The 18829-nt window shown below is 43.7% G+C and overlaps 1 protein-coding gene across 6 annotated transcripts in view; it reads left to right on the top strand.

The window, feature by feature from the left end:
• The window catches only part of LOC115160970 (unconventional myosin-Ib), a 144105-nt gene that overhangs the window by 103923 nt on the left and 21353 nt on the right, over positions 1-18829 (top strand). For 3 of the 6 annotated variants that reach the window (XM_029711587.1, XM_029711591.1, XM_029711589.1), the window contains exons 11-19: positions 386-504; positions 4060-4146; positions 4329-4394; positions 4685-4690; positions 5937-6041; positions 7614-7676; positions 8018-8218; positions 8889-9115; positions 11193-11393. In XM_029711587.1, the coding sequence (XP_029567447.1) occupies positions 386-504; positions 4060-4146; positions 4329-4394; positions 4685-4690; positions 5937-6041; positions 7614-7676; positions 8018-8218; positions 8889-9115; positions 11193-11393 (1075 nt within the window). The remainder of the gene's footprint in view (positions 1-385; positions 505-4059; positions 4147-4328; positions 4395-4684; positions 4691-5936; positions 6042-7613; positions 7677-8017; positions 8219-8888; positions 9116-11192; positions 11394-18829) is intronic. The other 3 variants (XM_029711588.1, XM_029711590.1, XM_029711592.1) reach the window with 1 other exon arrangement.

Below are 18829 nucleotides of genomic sequence, written 5' to 3'. Positions count from 1 at the left end.
TAATGCGCTTCAGTAACTCCTCTTAAACACTACTCTGTCCGGCTGCTTTGGGAATTCCTGGCCAGGAGACACAACACTGATCCTAAAGGAGATCCTCTGAGAATAGAGAGAGTAGATTACCTCATCTCTTTATGGAAAGGGTTTAGCTAATGCCCTTATGGCTACCCACTGGAACCCTGATACTGACGTCATGTGGCATTGTTGGTAGAGCGTAACGTTTATATGGATTCCATCATCCCTGAAGGGGATAAATGTATTTTATTGATAGATTTCATCTAGTCATTGCCTATTTGTTTCTTTGCCCTAGGCCTGTATACACATCTCTATGATTGAGTGTTTGTCTGTTCTCTTAGTGAATGTGTCTTTTCTCTGCTCTATCTTCCAGACCTGAAGGAGATGTGTGAGCTGTTGGGGATTGAGCAGTCTGTGCTGGAGAGGGCTTTCAGCTACCGCACCGTGGAAGCCAAGATGGAGAAGATGTCTACCACACTCAACGTGGCCCAGGTGAGAAGAACAACACTCTGTCATCACTGTATAGCAATAGGCTTGGGCGGTATACTGTATACCGGGGTATTTGGAAATGGCCATGGGATGGTTTTTCAATACCATTGAAAATATTTCTTATGTTTTTTTTTTTTATATATATACATATTTGTAGCTATTTTTTTAAAGTAAATACCTGCAGTCGACTTGTGCAATATGTTAGGAGATAAAGAAGATCGCCTTCTTCATTTCACCTGTCACATATCATTATGAATCTTACCAGCAGTCCCCAGTCACTTGGTGTTTGTTTACAAGCACACAGCAGCGAGAGACCGGAGCCTTGTGAGTCTCTCACTGTTGTGCAGCACGCGCCAGGTGATCTAGTTACAGTATGTGATTCACAGCTAAATGTTTGCCAGCTAGATCTTATATAACTATTAAGTTAACTGTCTAAAATGTGCTAAATGCTCTGCAGTTGTGTGTTTGGTTTGCTAATTTAGTAGCTATCTAGCTAAGTGGTTAGCTTCACTTGGTAACAGCAGAGAATCCCGTCCTGGATTAAGAGCCTTTCTGTCTAATATTTGTTTTGTGCCTGCAGCAAATTGTGAGTAGCATTTTTGAGTTACTTGTGAAACTTTATGAGCTGTGATGTCTGTCCTGCGTATAGTTTAGGTCAGAGACTGTATAAAATGTTCCCAATCTGCTCGTTAGCATTTAGATGACACAAGGTTGGTATGACAACCGCCAAAGCCTATATAGCAACACAATACTGTATTTACATAATCAATTTAAATATGAGTGTTTATATAATATAATAATATATGCCACTTTTATCAACTTACAGTGAGTGGCAGTGCATGCATTTTAGTATGTGTATGTGATCCCTATGGGACTTGAACCCACGACCTTGACGTTGCTAGCACCATGCCCTTACCAACTGAGCTGCACAGGACGACCAAAAGATCCTGTCATCATTGTATTGCAACACACTTCCTTTCATGATAGCACTGACAGTGCAAGTCTTAGGGGATGTTTCACACTCCAGTTGTGGATGGATGAGGAAGGAGAAGATGAATTCCCTCTGACTTAGTTCTCTAGCAGCTAGCTAAGCCCCCCATCCCATCCCCACCTATTGTACATGGAAACATATCCATAATAGAAGCCATAATAGAAGAGGGGTTGGTGACTTCTCCCCTGGAAATGTGGAAGTAGGTCACATTGTGGAGGTTAGTGAGTTCAGGCAGCAGGCACATTCATGTTTTAGATGAGAGGAATATAAGCTAGTCTCCTCTCTCAAACCTGGAGGTCTGTGAATTCAGGCAACATCCAGTTGGAGATGAAAATAAGAAAGTCATAGAGGCTAGTCCTCGCCCTAGTCCTCTCTCTGTGCTCTACAAACACAGCTTATGAAGGAAGGTAGAACGAAGGGATGAGCTTCATGTCTCCTGAAAAGTGATTTAAACATTGTTGGCAGATATCTGGTAGCCTGGTTCCAGATCTGTTTGTGCTGTGTTGCCAACTTCTATACTCTTTGCTTTGACAATGACCATAGGAGTTGACAAGGCTGCACAAACAGACCTGCTTCCTTGAGGAAGAGCACTACCCCCTGGTGCTGCTCTCTACAGTCAATCAGAACTTATCTTAACAAATATCTGACCAGGTAGCATAAACAGAAGGGTATAAAAAGGCCAGACGGAGACAATAAATCAAAGCACATTGGTTGGAGGTCTTAGAGGAACTATAAAACTAAGGATCACCACATTATCCATAGCACATCATCATCAGTCCAAACATCAGCTCCTAGAAGTGTTTGTTTGTCAGGGAGGCTATGCCTGGTCCTGTCACAGTTCAACTCTTCGTGTGTGTGTGTGGAAAGTATTCATACCCCTTGAATTTTTCTGTATTTTGTTATGTTACAGCCTAATTTTAAAATGGATTGCATTGTTTTTTCCCCTCATGAATCTACACACAATACCCCATAATGACAAAGCAAAAAACTTTGTTTTTGTTAAATTATAAAAAATTCAAAACTGAAATCACTTTACATAAGTGTTCAGACCCTTTACTCAGTACTTTGTTGAAGCACCTATGGCAGCAATTACAGCCTCAAGTCTTCTTTGGTATGACGCTACAAGCTTGGCACACCTGTATTTAGGGAGTATCAACCCTTCTCTGCAGATCCTCACAAGCTCTGTCAAGTTGGATGGGGAGTGTCACTATTTTCAGGTCTCGCCAGAGATGTTCAATCGGGTTCAAGTTGGGCTCAGGCTGGGCCACTCAAGGACATTCAGAGACTTGTCCCGAAGCCACTCCTGCATTGTCTTGGGTGTGCGCTAAGGGTCGTCGTCCTGTTGGAAGGTGAAGCTTCGCCCCAGTCTGAGCACTCTGGAGCAGATTTTCATCAAGGATCTCTCTACTTTGCTCTGTTCATCTTTGCCTTGATCCTGACTAGTCTCCCAGTCCCTGCCGCTGAAAAACCTCCCCACAGCATGATGCTGCCACCAAAATGCTTCACTATAGGGATGGTGCCAGGTTTTTTCCAGATGTGACGCTTGGCATTCAGGCCAAAGAGTTCAATCTTTATTTCATCAGGCCAGAGAATCAGCCCTGACCAAGGCCCTTCTACCCCGATTGCTCAGTTTGGCTAGCTCTAGGAAGAGTCTTGGTGGTTCCAAACCTCTTCCATTTAAGAATGATGGAGGCCACTGTGTTCTTGGGGACCTTCAATGCTGCAGAACATTTTTTTGTACCCTTCCCCAGATCTGTGCCTCGACACAATCCTGTCTCGGAGTTATACGGACAATTCCTTTGACCTCATGGCTTGGTTTTTACTCTGATATACACTGTCAACTGTGGGACTTTGTATAGACAGGTGTGTGCCTTTCCAAATCATGTCCAATCAATTTAATTTACCACAGGTGGACTCCTATCAAGTTGTAGAAACAGCTCAAGGATGATCAATGGAAACAGGAAGCACCTGAGCTCAATTTCGAGTCTCATAGCATAGTGTCTGAATACTTATGTAAATAAGGTATTTCTGTTTTTTATTTTGAATACATTTGCAAAAATGTCTAAACCTGTTTTCACTTTGTCATTATGGGGTATTGTATGTAGATTGATGAGGAGAAAAACACATTTAATGAATTTTAGATTAAGACTAACGTAACAAAATGTGGAAAAAGTCAAGGGGTCTGTATACTTTCTGATTGCACTCTACGTGTGTGGTTTGCATGAGGAATGACCGCCTCGCTCTACTCCAGTGTGGCTGTGTGCCAGAGAATGAGCCTTTAGTAACTATAGGGCTATTATTTTGCCCACTCTAGGACACGCCTGCCTGTTCTGTTGTGGATGGTTGGAATGAGAAACATTCTACAGCTGGAATTATAGCTTGACTGATTGATGCCACTTTTACATCCATAAAGACTTATTTATCGGAGCTCCATGGGCCCTGTCCCAGTTGACTGGTGAATGCTACACTACTACAAGCATTTGTCAGAGATATTTACTACAGCTATCTTTCTCTGTGTATGAGAGCACTGAAATCTATATACTGAGCCTTCATTTGTGATTTGCTAGGCCTACTATGCCCGTGATGCCCTGGCCAAAAACCTCTACAGCCGTCTGTTCAGCTGGCTGGTCACCAGGATCAATGAAAGCATCAAGGTACGGCCTCTCTCTTCTCACTCATGACAGAATATCAGCAAGGTTTGTCCACTATTATTCTACAAGCCATTGACTATGAAGATATAAGCCCTTCCAAACTAGATGAAATGATTGTCATTAAGACAGGACTATAATTTTATGTGTATCTTATACTTTCTCTTTCCCTTTATTTCTTCTCTCAGGCTCAAGCAAAAACACGCCACAAGGTGATGGGCGTCCTGGACATCTATGGTTTTGAAATCTTCGAGGTAAGAGTAATTGCACACATTTAGTGAAAGGGGTTGCCTAAATGGACAGAAATATGTCCAGAAATGACCTCCCATCATCCATGAGCGGAAGCGTATTGTTTGCCTAAAACAAGGAATTTGTGTGGTTTTGTGAGATGATACATTTGACATGAACAACTAGCAACTTAACTTCCACAGTGCCTCTTTAAATTGATCTCTAAGGTGCATGTTCCTAATATTCCTGACTGTTCCCCACTCATTGTGAAGTCGTTTCATTCCTCTCTCCTGAATGTTGTTGTCTGGGCCGACAGGATGGCGTAAGTACACCTGCCGAGGGCGTGCTGAGTGCAGTGTGCATGCTGTGATCTAGCTCAGCCCTTAATCCTAGTCTTAATTCAGATCCTATCTGTAACAGGACTTCCCTTGTGTTTTTGGGGGGGATATGAAGGAGTACTGGTGTCTCTCTTAAGGGAAGGAGAAAGCATACAATAGTAGAGCTATTCTGAAAAGTGTATGAATTAGCCTTTTTCCAGATCTGTTAGTGCTGCCTTGCCAACTCCTATGGTCCTCATCAAGCCAAATGTTCTGTATGACAATAACCGTAATGCTTGGCAAGGCAATGCAAACAGATATGGGACCAGGTTATGTATGAACATCCTCCTTCTGTTGCCATCTGGGTCCTTCTCTTCCTGATCAGAGGTCACCAGCACGTTCTTCATGCCCAGTAGTTATGCTGTTCTAACCCTCAGTAACCTAAGCAAATGGAGTGATATTGTTACCTAACCCAAAGCTGCTGCTGTTAGCCAAGAGTCATGACTGGAAACTTAACTGGTCTTCTTAACTGATAAGAAAGGGGGATAATTTAGAAAATGTAGATATTTTAAATGGTTAATCTTTTATATTTTATGCCTGTTCACTGTCTTTGTTCGACACCTTTGAAATGAGCTACTGATAAACACTGAAGCTTTGCCCAGATTAGTTAACATGCATCCATGATAAGAAACACAGATAGGACTTTACAATCAGGCAGCTATTTGTCCAAAGACTCGTTGGGTTTGTTCAAGAGGGGTTGTAAAGCAATAAGGAGGAATGCCAGTCAAAGAAAGTTTTATGCCCTCATTGTCCTGGCTGTATGGTACTGTAACTAGCATTGCCACGAATGTATAGTCTGTTCCCACAGTAGTCTGTTTGTTTGAAAAGAGACATATTCTTTGTTAGCGTGACATAACAGTGAAGGAATGGGGATCAAGGAATTTTTTTCTTTTTTGGCATTACCCTAGTGGTATCCAACAAGGGAGCCGCAGGGGGAGAACAGGACCCGGGAGTGACCTGAAAGCTTATTGAAAGGCTGCATGTCAACATAGCAACAGGTGGTGACAGATGGGGGCATTTCACAGTGTCAGACAGGCAAGAGAGGACAGCAGTCAGTGTATTACTGAGTTTTCCCCCCAATATGTACTGAATGTGGTGCGATGTGGTACCCTGCTGTTTGCATCTGGAATTGTAAAAATGTTGCCTATTTAGAACATGAGTCTAAATGGTGTCTTTGGGGGTTTTCTACAGGACAACAGCTTTGAACAGTTCATCATCAACTACTGCAATGAGAAACTGCAGCAGATATTCATCGAACTGACGCTACGCGAAGAGCAGGAGGAGTATATCAGAGAGGTAAACTGTCCCCTGTGCCCTCGTTCACCTTACTGGGGACAACAAGGGTGTGTTCACTAGGTCATATCGTAGATTTTTAGTGTGAAACCTTTCAAAAGGGACAACAAAAATGAGTGTTTCTTATTGGGACAAATCGTGGTAGTCCCTCCCTGTTTCAGTGTGTTTTCTTCCCTTTGGTGCTTAATGAACTCAACCCAGTCGTTGCACTCTAATGGCATGCACTCAGAGGAGAGCGTTGCCCCATAAAGCCATCCATCTCTCACTGTTCACCCCCAGCCTGTCAGCCTCTTTGTGCCCCCCTGACACCTAGTCTACATTCCACACATTGACAGGCCAATTTGTAGTGTGAACCATGCTTGTCATGCAGTGTTTGGGTAGGTCTGGTTTGTGATATTATCTTTGCCAATATCAGTCGTTCACCTTTTGCCATCCCTGTTTTCTCTTTATGTCTCTGTCTTGCCCTTTCACTCCGTCCTATTCTGTCTATTTTGTCTTTTACTTTCCTCTTTGCCTCTGTACCCCATTTCGCTCTTCCTAAATGTCCTATTGTCCATCTCTATCTTTCTAGTCCCCTCTTTCCATCCCCATTCCTTGACCTCACCCTTCTCTCCTGCTCTTTTCACCATACTTTCCTTCTCTCTTGCCCTTTTCTACTTTCTTTCTTTCCTTCCCCCCTCTGTGGGCTTTAGGGACATAATTGATCCTTCACTCCAGCAGGGGTAAACACACTTCTCCCCCTGGGGCTCAGGCCGCTGTTTGCTTTCAGAGCTCTGAGTATGTGAGTGCTGCTCCCTTGACCTCCCTTCCATTATATTCCACTGCCTGGCCTCCCTCCAGACCAGTGCATGGGAAAATACTACACTGTGGGAGACAGGGGGCAAGACAGTGGGGACCACTGACCAATCAGGATGCGGAGTCCACATCCCCAAATGGCTAACCCAGCCCGCCCCTTTCCTCTCCCCCAAACCTGGACTCCCTGTTTGTCTGTCACACAGACTACGTCAGCCAGAACCACCAGTTTCCAGCCCCAACATGACATAAAGCTCCAAAGCCTAATCCAAGGCCTATGGTTCGGCACCATTTGTAGTGTTGTTCAACCAGGCAGTTTCAAGCATGTCTTGAGTCTTGTGCTCTTATTGAATTGTATATGCATTGAATAGAAAATATATTATAAGGACTGTTACTGTATAAGGCCTAACCAAGCTGCAGCTGTGTCAGCCCATGAAAACAGAAGATCTATAGAAAAGGTCAATTGTCTAACTCTGACGGAATAGCTTTGGTCAGTCGGGCCAGACAGACGTTTTAGAGACTATCAGACAGATAGCGAACTGCTTAAACAGTTCTCATTCCTTAATCTCTTGACTTCATGGCCCATTGGTTAGTTGTCTGTCTGAGTTTATAGAAGCTCACTGGCTTTCTCTTAAACCAATCAGGTCTGTATTAGTAAGTCTAGATGTGGTCAGGATTACGCTACAGGACAACGCTTTCTTGGCAGAAGTAAGTGAAAGTTTGTGGGAAAAAGTGAATAGTAACCCTCTTTAACCTCTTGACATCTGTTCTTGTTTGTGACAGGACATTGAATGGACCAACATAGAGTATTTCAACAACGCCGTTATCTGTGACCTCATCGAGAATGTAAGTAGGTCTCCCTTAATGTCATCTGATTCTTGTAAAGCAAAGAAAAATACTGATTTCCCTTGTCTTATTGCTATTGACAGGACATGACCACCCTAAAGATGGGATAACTTTGTGCTGTTTCACAATTAGAATATTTACATTACTGTATCTTGAATTTAGAATTTCTTATGAAGAACCTCTCTAAGAAACCTCTCCTCCGCCTCTGTCTAGAAACAGAATGGTATCTTGACCATGCTGGACAGACCGTTGTTAAAAATAATTGTAAAATCCTTAGTTAAGAATTACCTGTTTAATGTCTGAAGAAAGAATTTCAAAGAATTCCCCTCTCTTTATTCTAGAACCAGAATGGAATCTTGGCCATGTTAGATGAGGAGTGCCTGCGGCCAGGCACAGTGACTGACGACACCTTCCTAGACAAGCTGAACACCATCTGTGCTGAGCACCAGCACTTCGAGAGCCGCCTCAGCAAGAACTCCAAGTTCCTGACAGACCACAGTCTGCCACACAGCTGCTTCCGCATCCAACACTATGCTGGGAAGGTACGGAGGAGGAATTCACACACCTTGCACATCATCAAATACTTGATTGAGCTTGCCTGGCGCAGTGCAACCAATTGAATAGAAAGTGCCAAGCTCACACAACTGGCACTCAAAGTATTTGAAAGAAAACCAATACTTTTTAAACCCAGGTCTGCAACATCTTCAAAAATGATGGAAATGGGACAACATGGTATACATGTCATCACTGACAGGATAAATACTGATTATAGTCACCGTAGCAGAGCAGAGTGTGCAGATTTGGGTTAAGAGCATTACCTGGAGGGCGTCACATGCAGGGAAAAAAATGTCAGTATTGCATGGGATTTCCTTGACACATGATGGGATCAGAATAGCCCAGAATATCTTCAGCTTTAAAGATTCTCTGGGTAAATAGATTTATAATCCCCATTTGGTCAACATGCACCATGGACAGTGATGCATTTTTATGAATCAATCCACAGCAAACATTTCCTCAGAGTTTAGGGTTGACAATAATACACTAGTACTACAACTACTACTACAAAAACATGACGTACATGGGCACACTTTTACTGGATTCAGAAAAATGACAAAAGAAGTTGTCAGTTAACAGAAGTACATTTTTATAATTAAGGGACGACAACAGCTATGTTTTGTGTTTTGAATCTGTTCATGTGTCATCTGTGGGTAGGTGCTGTACCGTGTGGAAGGCTTTGTAGACAAGAACAATGACCTGCTGTACAGAGACCTGTCCCAGGCCATGTACAAGGCCACCCACAGCCTGATGAGACAGCTGTTTCCTGAGGGAAACCCTGCTAAGGTCAACCTGAAGAGACCCCCCACTGCAGGCTTCCAGTTCAAGGCCTCTGTAGGGGTACTCATGAAGAACCTGCAGACCAAAAACCCCAACTACATCAGGTAAGCTACCATTCACTCTGAGGATCATGTATTCTAAAGGATCAGTATTTCACCCCTTTTTCTCCCCAATTTGCGTTGTATCCAATTGGTAGTTATAATCTTTTCCCATCGCTGTAACTCTCTTATGAACTCGGGAGAGGCGACGGTCAAGAGCCGTGCGTCCTCCCAAACACGACCCCGCCAAGACGCACTGCTTCTTTGACACAATGCCTGCTTAACCCAGAAGCCAATGTGTTGGAGGAAACACCATACACCTGGCGGTCGTGTCAGCGTGCATGCGCCCGGCCCGTCACAGGAGTCGCTAGAGCGCATTGGGACAAGGACGTCCCGGCCGGCCAAACCCTCTCCTAACCCGAACAACGCTGGGCCAATTGTGCACCGCCTCGTGTCTCCCGGCTGCAATGCAGCCCGGGATCGAACCAGGATCTGTAGTGACATACAGTTGAAATCGGTAGTTTACATACACCTTAGCCAAATACATTTAAACTCAGTTTTTCACAATTCCTGACATTTAATCCTAGTAAAAATTCCCTAGTCTTAGGTCAGTTAGGATCACCACTTTATTTTAAGAATGTGAAATGTCATAATAATAGTAGAGAGAATTATTTATTTCCGCTTTTATTTCTTTCATCACATTCCCAGTGGGTCAGAAGTTTACATACACTCAATTAGTATTTGGTAGCATTGCCTTTACATTTCTTAACTTGGGTCAAACGTTTCGGGTAGCCTTCCACAAGCTTCCCACAATAATTTGGGTGAATTTTGGCCCATTCCTCCTGACAGCTGGTGTAACTGAGTCAGGTTTGTAGGCCTTCTTGCTCGCACACGTTTTTTCAGTTCTGGCCACAAATTTTCTATAGGATTGAGGTAAGGGCTTTGTGATGGCCACTCCAATACCTTGACTTTGTTGTCCTTAAGCCATTTTGCCACAACTTTGGAAGTATGCTTGGGGTCACTGTCCATTTGGAAGACCCATTTGCGACCAAGCTTTAACTTCCTGACTGATGTCTTGAGATGTTTCAATATATCCACATAATTTTCCTACCTCATGATGCCATCTATTTTGTGAAGTGCACCAGTCCCTCCTGCAGCAAAGCACCCCTGCAACATGATGCTGCCACCCCCGTGCTTCACGTTTGGGATGGTGGTCTTCGGCTTGCAAGTCTCCCCCTTTTTCCTCCAAACATAACAATGGTCATTATGGCCAAAGAGTTCTATTTTTGTTTCATCAGACTAGAGGACATTTCTCCAAAAAGTACCATCTTTGTCCCCATTTTTATGGCAGTTTTGGAGCAGTGGCTTCTTCCTTGCTGAGCGGCCTTTCAGGTCATGTCGATATAGGACTCGTGTACTTTGGATATAGATACTTTTGTACCTGTTTCCTCCAGCATCTTCACAAGGTCCTTTACTGTTGTTCTGGGATTGATTTGCACTTTTCGCACCAAAGTACGTTCATCTCTAGAACGCGTCTCCTTCCTGAGTGGTATGACGTCTGCGTGGTCCCATGGTGTTTATACTTGCATACTATTGTTTGTACAGATGAACGTGGTACCTTCAGGCATTTGGAAATTGCGCCCAAGGATAAACCAAACTTGTGGAGTCCTACTATTTTTTTTCTGAGGTCTTGGCTGATTTCTTTTGATTTCCCATGATGTCAAGCAAAGAGGCACTGCGTTTGAAGCTAAACCTTGAAATACATCCACAGGTACACCTCCAATTGACTCAAATGATGTCAATTAGCCTATCAGAAGCTTCAAACGCCATGACGTCATTTTCTGGAATCTGTCTGTAAACAATTGTAGGAAAAATGACTTGTCATGCACAAAGTAGATGTCCTAACCGACTTGCCAAAACTATAGTTTGTTAACCAGAAATTTGTGGAGTGGTTGAAAAACGAGTTTTAATGACTCCAACCTAAGTGTATGTAAACTTCTGACTTCAACTGTAGCTAGTACTGCAATGCAGTGCCTTAGACCGCTGCGCCACTCGGGAGGTCTTGAGTTGTCTCAACTCTGATCCACTGATTACCTTTGTGACCATGCATGTCCATGCCATAGTGTCTGTCTGTTTTCCTCAGGTGCATCAAGCCCAACGATAAGAAGGTAGCCCACATCTTCACCGACTCGCTGGTGTGTCACCAGGTGCGTTACCTGGGCCTGATGGAGAATGTGCGCGTGAGGAGGGCTGGCTACGCCTTCCGCCAGCCCTACGAGTCCTGTCTGGAGCGATACAAGATGCTCTGCAAGAAGACCTGGCCCCAGTGGAGAGGACCCACCAGGTAGTACCTCTGCTCTGCCTTAACAGAAATGTTGTATTTATTATCTACCTGTTCAGAATATTGTATTTACCATATGATAAACCTAGAGTAAATACACTGCTCAAAAAAATAAAGGGAACACTTAAACAACACAATGTAACTCCAAGTCAATCACACTTCTGTGAAATCAAACTGTCCACTTAGGAAGCAACAATGATTGACAATAAATTTCACATGCTGTTGTGCAAATGGAATAGACAACAGGTGGAAATTATAGGCAATTAGCAAGACACCCCCAATAAAGGAGTGGTTCTGCAGGTGGTAACCACAGACCACTTCTCAGTTCCTATGCGTCTTGGCTGATGTTTTGGTCACTTTTGAATGCTGGCGGTGCTTTCACCCTAGTGGTAGCATGAGACGGAGTCTACAACCCACACAAGTGGCTCAGGTAGTGCAGCTCATCCAGGATGGCACATCAATGCGAGCTGTGGCAAGAAGGTTTGCTGTGTCTGTCAGCGTAGTGTCCAGAGCATGGAGGCGCTACCAGGAGACAGGCCAGTACATCAGGAGACGTGGAGGAGGCCGTAGGAGGGCAACAACCCAGCAGCAGGACCGCTACCTCTGCCTTTGTGCAAGGAGGAGCAGGAGGAGCACTGCCAGAGCCCTGCAAAATGACCTCCAGCAGGCCACAAATGTGCATGTGTCTGCTCAAACGGTCAGAAACAGACTCCATGAGGGTGGTATGAGGGCCCGACGTCCACAGGTGGGGGTTGTGCTTACATCCCAACACCGTGCAGGACGTTTGGCATTTGTCAGAGAACACCAAGATTGGCAAATTTGCCACTGGCGCCCTGTGCTCTTCACAGATGAAAGCAGGTTCACACTGAGCACATGTGACAGACGTGACAGAGTCTGGAGACGCCGTGGAGAACGTTCTGCAGCCTGCAACATCCTCCAGCATGACCGGTTTGGCGGTGGGTCAGTCATGGTGTGGGGTGGCATTTCTTTGGGGGCCTCCATGTGCTCGCCAGAGGTAGTCTGACTGCCATTAGGTACCGAGATGAGATCCTCAGACCCCTTGTGAGACCATATGCTGGTTCGGTTGGCCCTGGGTTCCTCCTAATGCAAGACAATGCTAGACCTCATGTGGCTGGAGTGTGTCAGCAGTTCCTGCAAGAGGAAGGCATTGATGCTATGGACTGGCCCGCCCGTTCCCCAGACCTGAATCCAATTGAGCACATCTGGGACATCATGTCTCGCTCCATCCACCAACGCCACGTTGCACCACAGACTGTCCAGGAGTTGGCGGATGCTTTAGTCCAGGTCTGGGAGGAGATCCCTCAGGAGTCCATCCGCCACCTCATCAGGAGCATGCCCAGGCATTGTAGGGAGGTCATACAGGCACGTGGAGGCCACACACAGTACTGAGCCTCATTTTGACTTTACATCAAAGTTGGATCAGCCTGTAGTGTGGTTTTCCACTTTAATTTTGAGTGTGACTCCAAATCCAGACCTCCATGGGTTGATAAATTGGATTTCCAATGATTTATTTTTGTGTGATTTTGTTGTCAGCACATTCAACTATGTAAAGAAAAAAGTATTTAATAAGAATATTTCATTCATTCAGATCTAGGATGTGTTTTAGTGTTCCCTTTATTTTTTTGAGCAGTGTATATTTTCCTCACTCTTCCTCATTCAAATCAAGGAAATAACACCCTTTTTTAATCAGCAGTTGTCACAAAGTGATATTATAATTTCCTCTCCCATGTTCAGCAGAATGCTGTGAAATAACAGCGTTCAGTACTAACGACAGGGTAATGTAGTAACAGCAGTAGTCATCCATAGATGATTTGCCCACACATGTCCCACCATGATGCGCCAACGTCAACAAGCCGTGTTGGGGTGGCTAGATCTTGTAGTGATCTGCTTGCTCTGGGAGACGAACAGTCAAACCAGGGTTCCTTTACGCTGCCCTGGTTATTTTGAGGCTGTTGGTCCATAGCTCTGATGCAGTTATGTTACATTCACTGACAAGTGAGATGGCGCTGCAGTGGATAGCAGATGTTTTACGGGCTCCTGACCAATTCTACTATTTTGTGTGCTTTCTTACAATTATCTTAACTTTTTGTACATAATGTCTCAGCCATCATTTCCTATCACCGAAAATAGTTTCTGGACATCAGAACAGCGATCACTAACCTCAGTTTGGCTGGCAATTTCTACTTTAACAAGTCGGCAGCTCTGGACTTTCTGTTTACTCTAGACCAGGCCTTAATCCCCGGGACTCGAAAGAGGAAGCGATGGCCCAAGAGAGGCAGACGAGCAGGCATCCTGACAGGACTACGTTGGCTAGCAAATAAACCTCCTCCTACCCTCTGTTCTCTAGTGACTGTACGTTCGCCAATAGAACGAACTGGACGAGCTCTAAGCTAAAGGCTAGAGCACTAAGCTAAAGGCTAGAGCTGCCGCTTTCAAGGAGAGGGACACTAATCCGTATACTTATAAGAAATCCCACTACGACCTCCAAGCCATCCAACAGGCAAAGCATCAATACAGGACTAAGATCAAATCCAACTACGCCGGCTCTGATGCTCTTCGGATTTGGCAGGGTTTACAAACTATCACGGATTGCAAAGGGAAACCCAGCCACGAGCTGCCCAGTGATGCAAGTAGGGCTGTTGCGCTGACCTTATTACTGCCACACCGCTAGTCATGAGTCATGACCGCAGTCAAATTCCACGTGACCGTTGAGTCACACTAATCTCCTTTTGTGCATGCTGGACACACGTTGGTAGTACCAAACTCACTAACGAGTGCCTAGTGGCCTCGTACTCAGGGCTCTATTGTCCCTCTAACCACTCTGATATCAATGCAAATGCAATCGAAAATCATATCAAACACTTATCATGAAAAGAGTGTCATGCTTTTAAAACTAACCATTAAGGTACATTTTTTGACCTCACTGTGATGATCAATTTGAAGAAAAGTTTATCAACCGGTTGAAACTGAGTGGAAAACATGGTCATTGTGGATTTTGTTCCAAAGCCAAACAATGAAATGGACAGCACTTTCTAAGGTGATGATTCACTCAAAGCATTTAAGACGTTGCATGTAGAACACCCATATGCATATTACAGCTTATGCATAGGCCCATATATGAACCCAAGCCCCCCCCCCCCAAAAACGGAATTAAAATTATGATTGTGCCGTCATACAATACATAGCCTAATAGCCTACTGAATATTACGCATGGCAGAAAAACATACAAATAAATGAACTGCTTTAAGATGTCTTTGGTATATAATTGGTCTAGCCTATACTGCCAAATTAAACACATTTGAGTAATTGCCTTTGAGTGTGGACTGTATTATTATGCATAATGGATAGACTGGTTACCTTATGCTATACTGCAGACTTTCTATCTACAAGTCTGGGAGACAACATATAGGCCTAGGCGATGCTGTTGGTTCAATGATTGAATTTGTATTTGATTTTGAATAGCCTAGTAATAGGGCATTTTTTAAAATATTTTCATAATTAATAGGCTGACACTACCTTTTTCGATATAGAATATCTTACCATTTTGCGTTTCCATCTCTCTCTCCTTCATTCCTTTCTTGAGTGTGTTTCTTTGTGAAACATGTTACTATCGATGTTCCCGAACAGATTTGATTTGGTTTCTCAAATGAAGCACTGGTTAGCTGCAGGAACATGGTTGGAGAGCCCATGGCATATAGTCTTTGGGCAGAACAGAGCGTAAGCTTTTTTGCTTCTTTTTCAAATAGTAAATAGCCTATAGTCGCATCATGCAGCCCATATATATTTTGATTTCTAAGACATTGTAAAGTTTATCATTCACAATTGAATTAGTCAAATAACTCTAAATCTAGTGTATAGGACCGGTTTTAAATGATCACTTTTACGCTCAATATAGCCACTTCATATGTGCACTCGCTCTGGAATGGGAAAAATATCCTTTAGTTGAAAAAAATAAGTTCAATTATAGTATTCTTACTATGAAATCATATAATATAAAATAATGGTATGGGACTTAGTGGTTTGTCCTTTAAAAGTTGCAGCGTACTGCGACGCAGCTTGCATGGTGCCGCAGAATTCAATGGCACATTATTTAAGTGTGAACCACTGGTACCATTTAATGCTAGTTAGTGCTAGTTTGACTACCAGAGGGCATCTTTGAGAAGCATTTGATAGCCTTCAATAGTGGCTGTATTACAGAATTTAATACCTTTTTTGTAAGAACATAGTATATGAGACTGATTTTAAGACATTTTGCTTAATTAATTTGATTAATATTATGGTGTTTCTAATCCAAGAAAAAAGATGAACCCTCTGGGTTTCCGTTAGGATGGAACGGAAAATATGGCGCTGTACAACGTGACAGTCGGGAGTAGACGGAGAGGAAGGAGTAAGCTGTCCTTGTGAATAAGAAATTGTTCTTAACTGACTTGCCTAGTTAAATAAAGGTCACACTAACAGCATAACATTTCTACAACCTAATTTTCTAATTCTAGTCTAACCAATATCCAAATGGAGATTCAGTGAAAATAAAAATCTCATTGAATTATCAAGACCAGTCCCCGTGCTTGTCTCAGAGCAACGCGAAACTGTGCTAAAATAGTTGTAGGCTATTGCTTCAAATCCTATTGCTTCTAACTTCAATATGCTCTTTATATAAATAAGACCTACACCACTTTTAACAGCACATTACTCAGCACTAGTGAGACTCATGTTGCCTACGGTAGACCCACAGTATATCGAAAAAATATGACGTGACTCTCCTCCAATAATTACATATAGAGGATTGGAGGATATTTCTGTAATTCAGTGATATTTATTCCCATAGTAATTCATTATGGATCTATAACTAAATAAACATCTGCATTTTGAAATAGTATTTTTATCATTATTTTATTAACGAAGCATAAAGATGCCATTATTAGTTACATTGTTTTAGTTTGAACGTGCAGACTGGCACTAAGAACAGAACAGCGGGAACGTTTCTCTAGTCAGCTTCATTATTAGTGCAATGACCCTTAAAGTGTTGCCGGGGTGGGGGTCCACCCCACCTCCCCCTTCCTCCTCCTCCCTTCCCCATGGGCTAGGTCGGTCTTCTGTGCGTGGCTCTGCGGCCCATCCCATGCCCCCTGCCCTCGTGCCTTGAACCTTGTGCGCTTTCATTGGATACAGCTGGAGAACTGCAAGGCAATCCCATTGTGAGCCACTCGGGAGCGATGACCAATATATATTGTCCTGCTAATAACAGGGTTAATAATAGATCTCTGAGAATATCCAACAGGCTTTTATATAATTCTAAATTAATAATAATAATCTCCTTGTTTAAAAAAAAAACAATATTTTGGAGATTTCGTTTTCAAATAACAAAATGAGCGCGGAAAAAGGCCGTTCTTGAACATGGGATGAGACATTGTTAGTCATTTGTAAATAAAGCCAGTTATTTAGAATTATTTCTGTTTTTAGATGGAGAGAAACCCAAAAAAACTACAGTCATCTCATAGGTCTCCCAGTCGAGGCCGGCACGGTTATTGAACCAGCATCTGTAGCAACACAACTTGCAGTGCTATTCAGTGTGTTAGACCGTTGTGCCACTCAGGCGCTGTACAACGTGACCGGTCGGGAGTGATCTACAGTACTACAGTAAGAGCAAAATAATCCTAACCTTAGTGTAACAACAGTTTTAGTAAGTAATACTGAAGTCGTGCACAATTATCAGTTTCTATTTAGGTTTATGTCACCCATTCATTATCAGTTAGAGATACAGTAGGACCCAAAAGCATAATCAGTGCTCTAACTCCCCCTTGCGCTGGTCTGGAGCAATGAAGTGGTGACGCAGGGTATCGTACTAAACCACAAATGACCGTTAAGTCCCGCAGCATTATCACACAACTTTTAGTGGAACAACCACTAGGCCTACTCATATTCGGTTCTTCTGAAATACTTATCATAATCTTTCTTTAGACCTGCCTAAAATAAATAATAGATTTATTGTGATGGTGTAGATTAAATGGATTTTCTATACTTTTTTAAATGTAGATGCTCTAAAGGATAGCGTCAGTGGCTTGTATTCATGGAGGCCTGGACATGCTACAAATATTTATGTCAATTAAGTGTAAATTACTGTGAGAGCAGCAGTCATTTGCATGACAATAACTAGCTGACAAAATGTCATGACCGCCACAGCCCTAGATGCGAGCTTACCAGACGAGCTGAATGCCTTCTATGCTTCAAGGCAAGCAACACTCAACCATGCATGACTGTGATGATGCTCTCCGTAGCCGATGTGAGTAAGACCTTTTAAAAAGGTTAACATTCACAGGCCCGCGGGGCCAGACACATTACCAGGATGTGTACTCGGAGCATGCGCTGACGACCTGGCAAGTGTCTTCAATTACATTTTCAACCTCTCCCTGACCCAGTCTGTAATACCTACATGTTTCAAGCAGACCACCATAGTCCATGCCCAAGAACGCCAAGGTAACATGTCTAAATTACTATTGTCCTGTAGACCTCATCTGTAGCCATGAAATACTTTGAAAGACAAGCCATGGCTCACATCAACACCATCATCCCAGACGCACTGGACCCACTCCAATTCGCATACCGCCCCAACAGACCCAACACTGTCCTCCCACCTGGACAAGAGGAAACCCATGTGAGAATGCTTTTCATTGACTACAGCTCAGTGTTCAACACCATAGTGCCCTCCAAGCTCATCACTAAGCTCAGGACCCTGGGACTGAACACCACCTTCTGCAACTGGATCCTGGACTTCCTGACGGACCTTCCCCAGGTGGTGAGTGTAGGCAACAATACATCTGCCACGCTGACCCTCAACACGAGGACCCCTCAGGGATGCGTGCATAGTCCCCTCCTGTACTCCCTGTTTAACCATGACTGCGTGGCTGTGCACAACTTCAACACCATCATTAAGTTTGCTGACGACACAACGGTGGTAGGCCTGATCACAGACGAAGATGAGACAACCTATAGGGAGGAGGTCAGTGACCTGGCAGTGTGGTGCCAGGACAACAACCTCTCCCTCAACATCAGCAAGACAAAGGAGCTGATCGTGAACTACAGCAAACGAAGGGCCGAGCACGCCTTCATCGACGAGGCAGTAGTGGAACAGGTCGAGAGCTTAAAGTTCTTCGGTGTCCACATCACTAAGGAATTAACATGATCCACACAGCAACACAGTCGTTAAGAATGCACAACAATGCCTCTTCCTCCTCAGGAGGCTGAAAAGATTTGGCATGGGCCCTCAGATACTCAGTTCTACAGCTGCACCATTGAGAGCATCTTGACTGGCTGCATCAGCGCTTGGTATGGCAACTGGTTGGCATCCAACCACAAGGTGCTACAGATGGTAGTGCGTACCGCCCAGTACATCACTGGGGCCGAGCTCTGTTCCATCCAGG

The sequence above is a fragment of the Salmo trutta genome, chromosome 24 (assembly GCF_901001165.1).
Source record: "Salmo trutta chromosome 24, fSalTru1.1, whole genome shotgun sequence".
Classification (NCBI taxonomy): domain Eukaryota; kingdom Metazoa; phylum Chordata; class Actinopteri; order Salmoniformes; family Salmonidae; genus Salmo; species Salmo trutta.
This window is presented reverse-complemented; position numbering and strand designations above follow the sequence as displayed.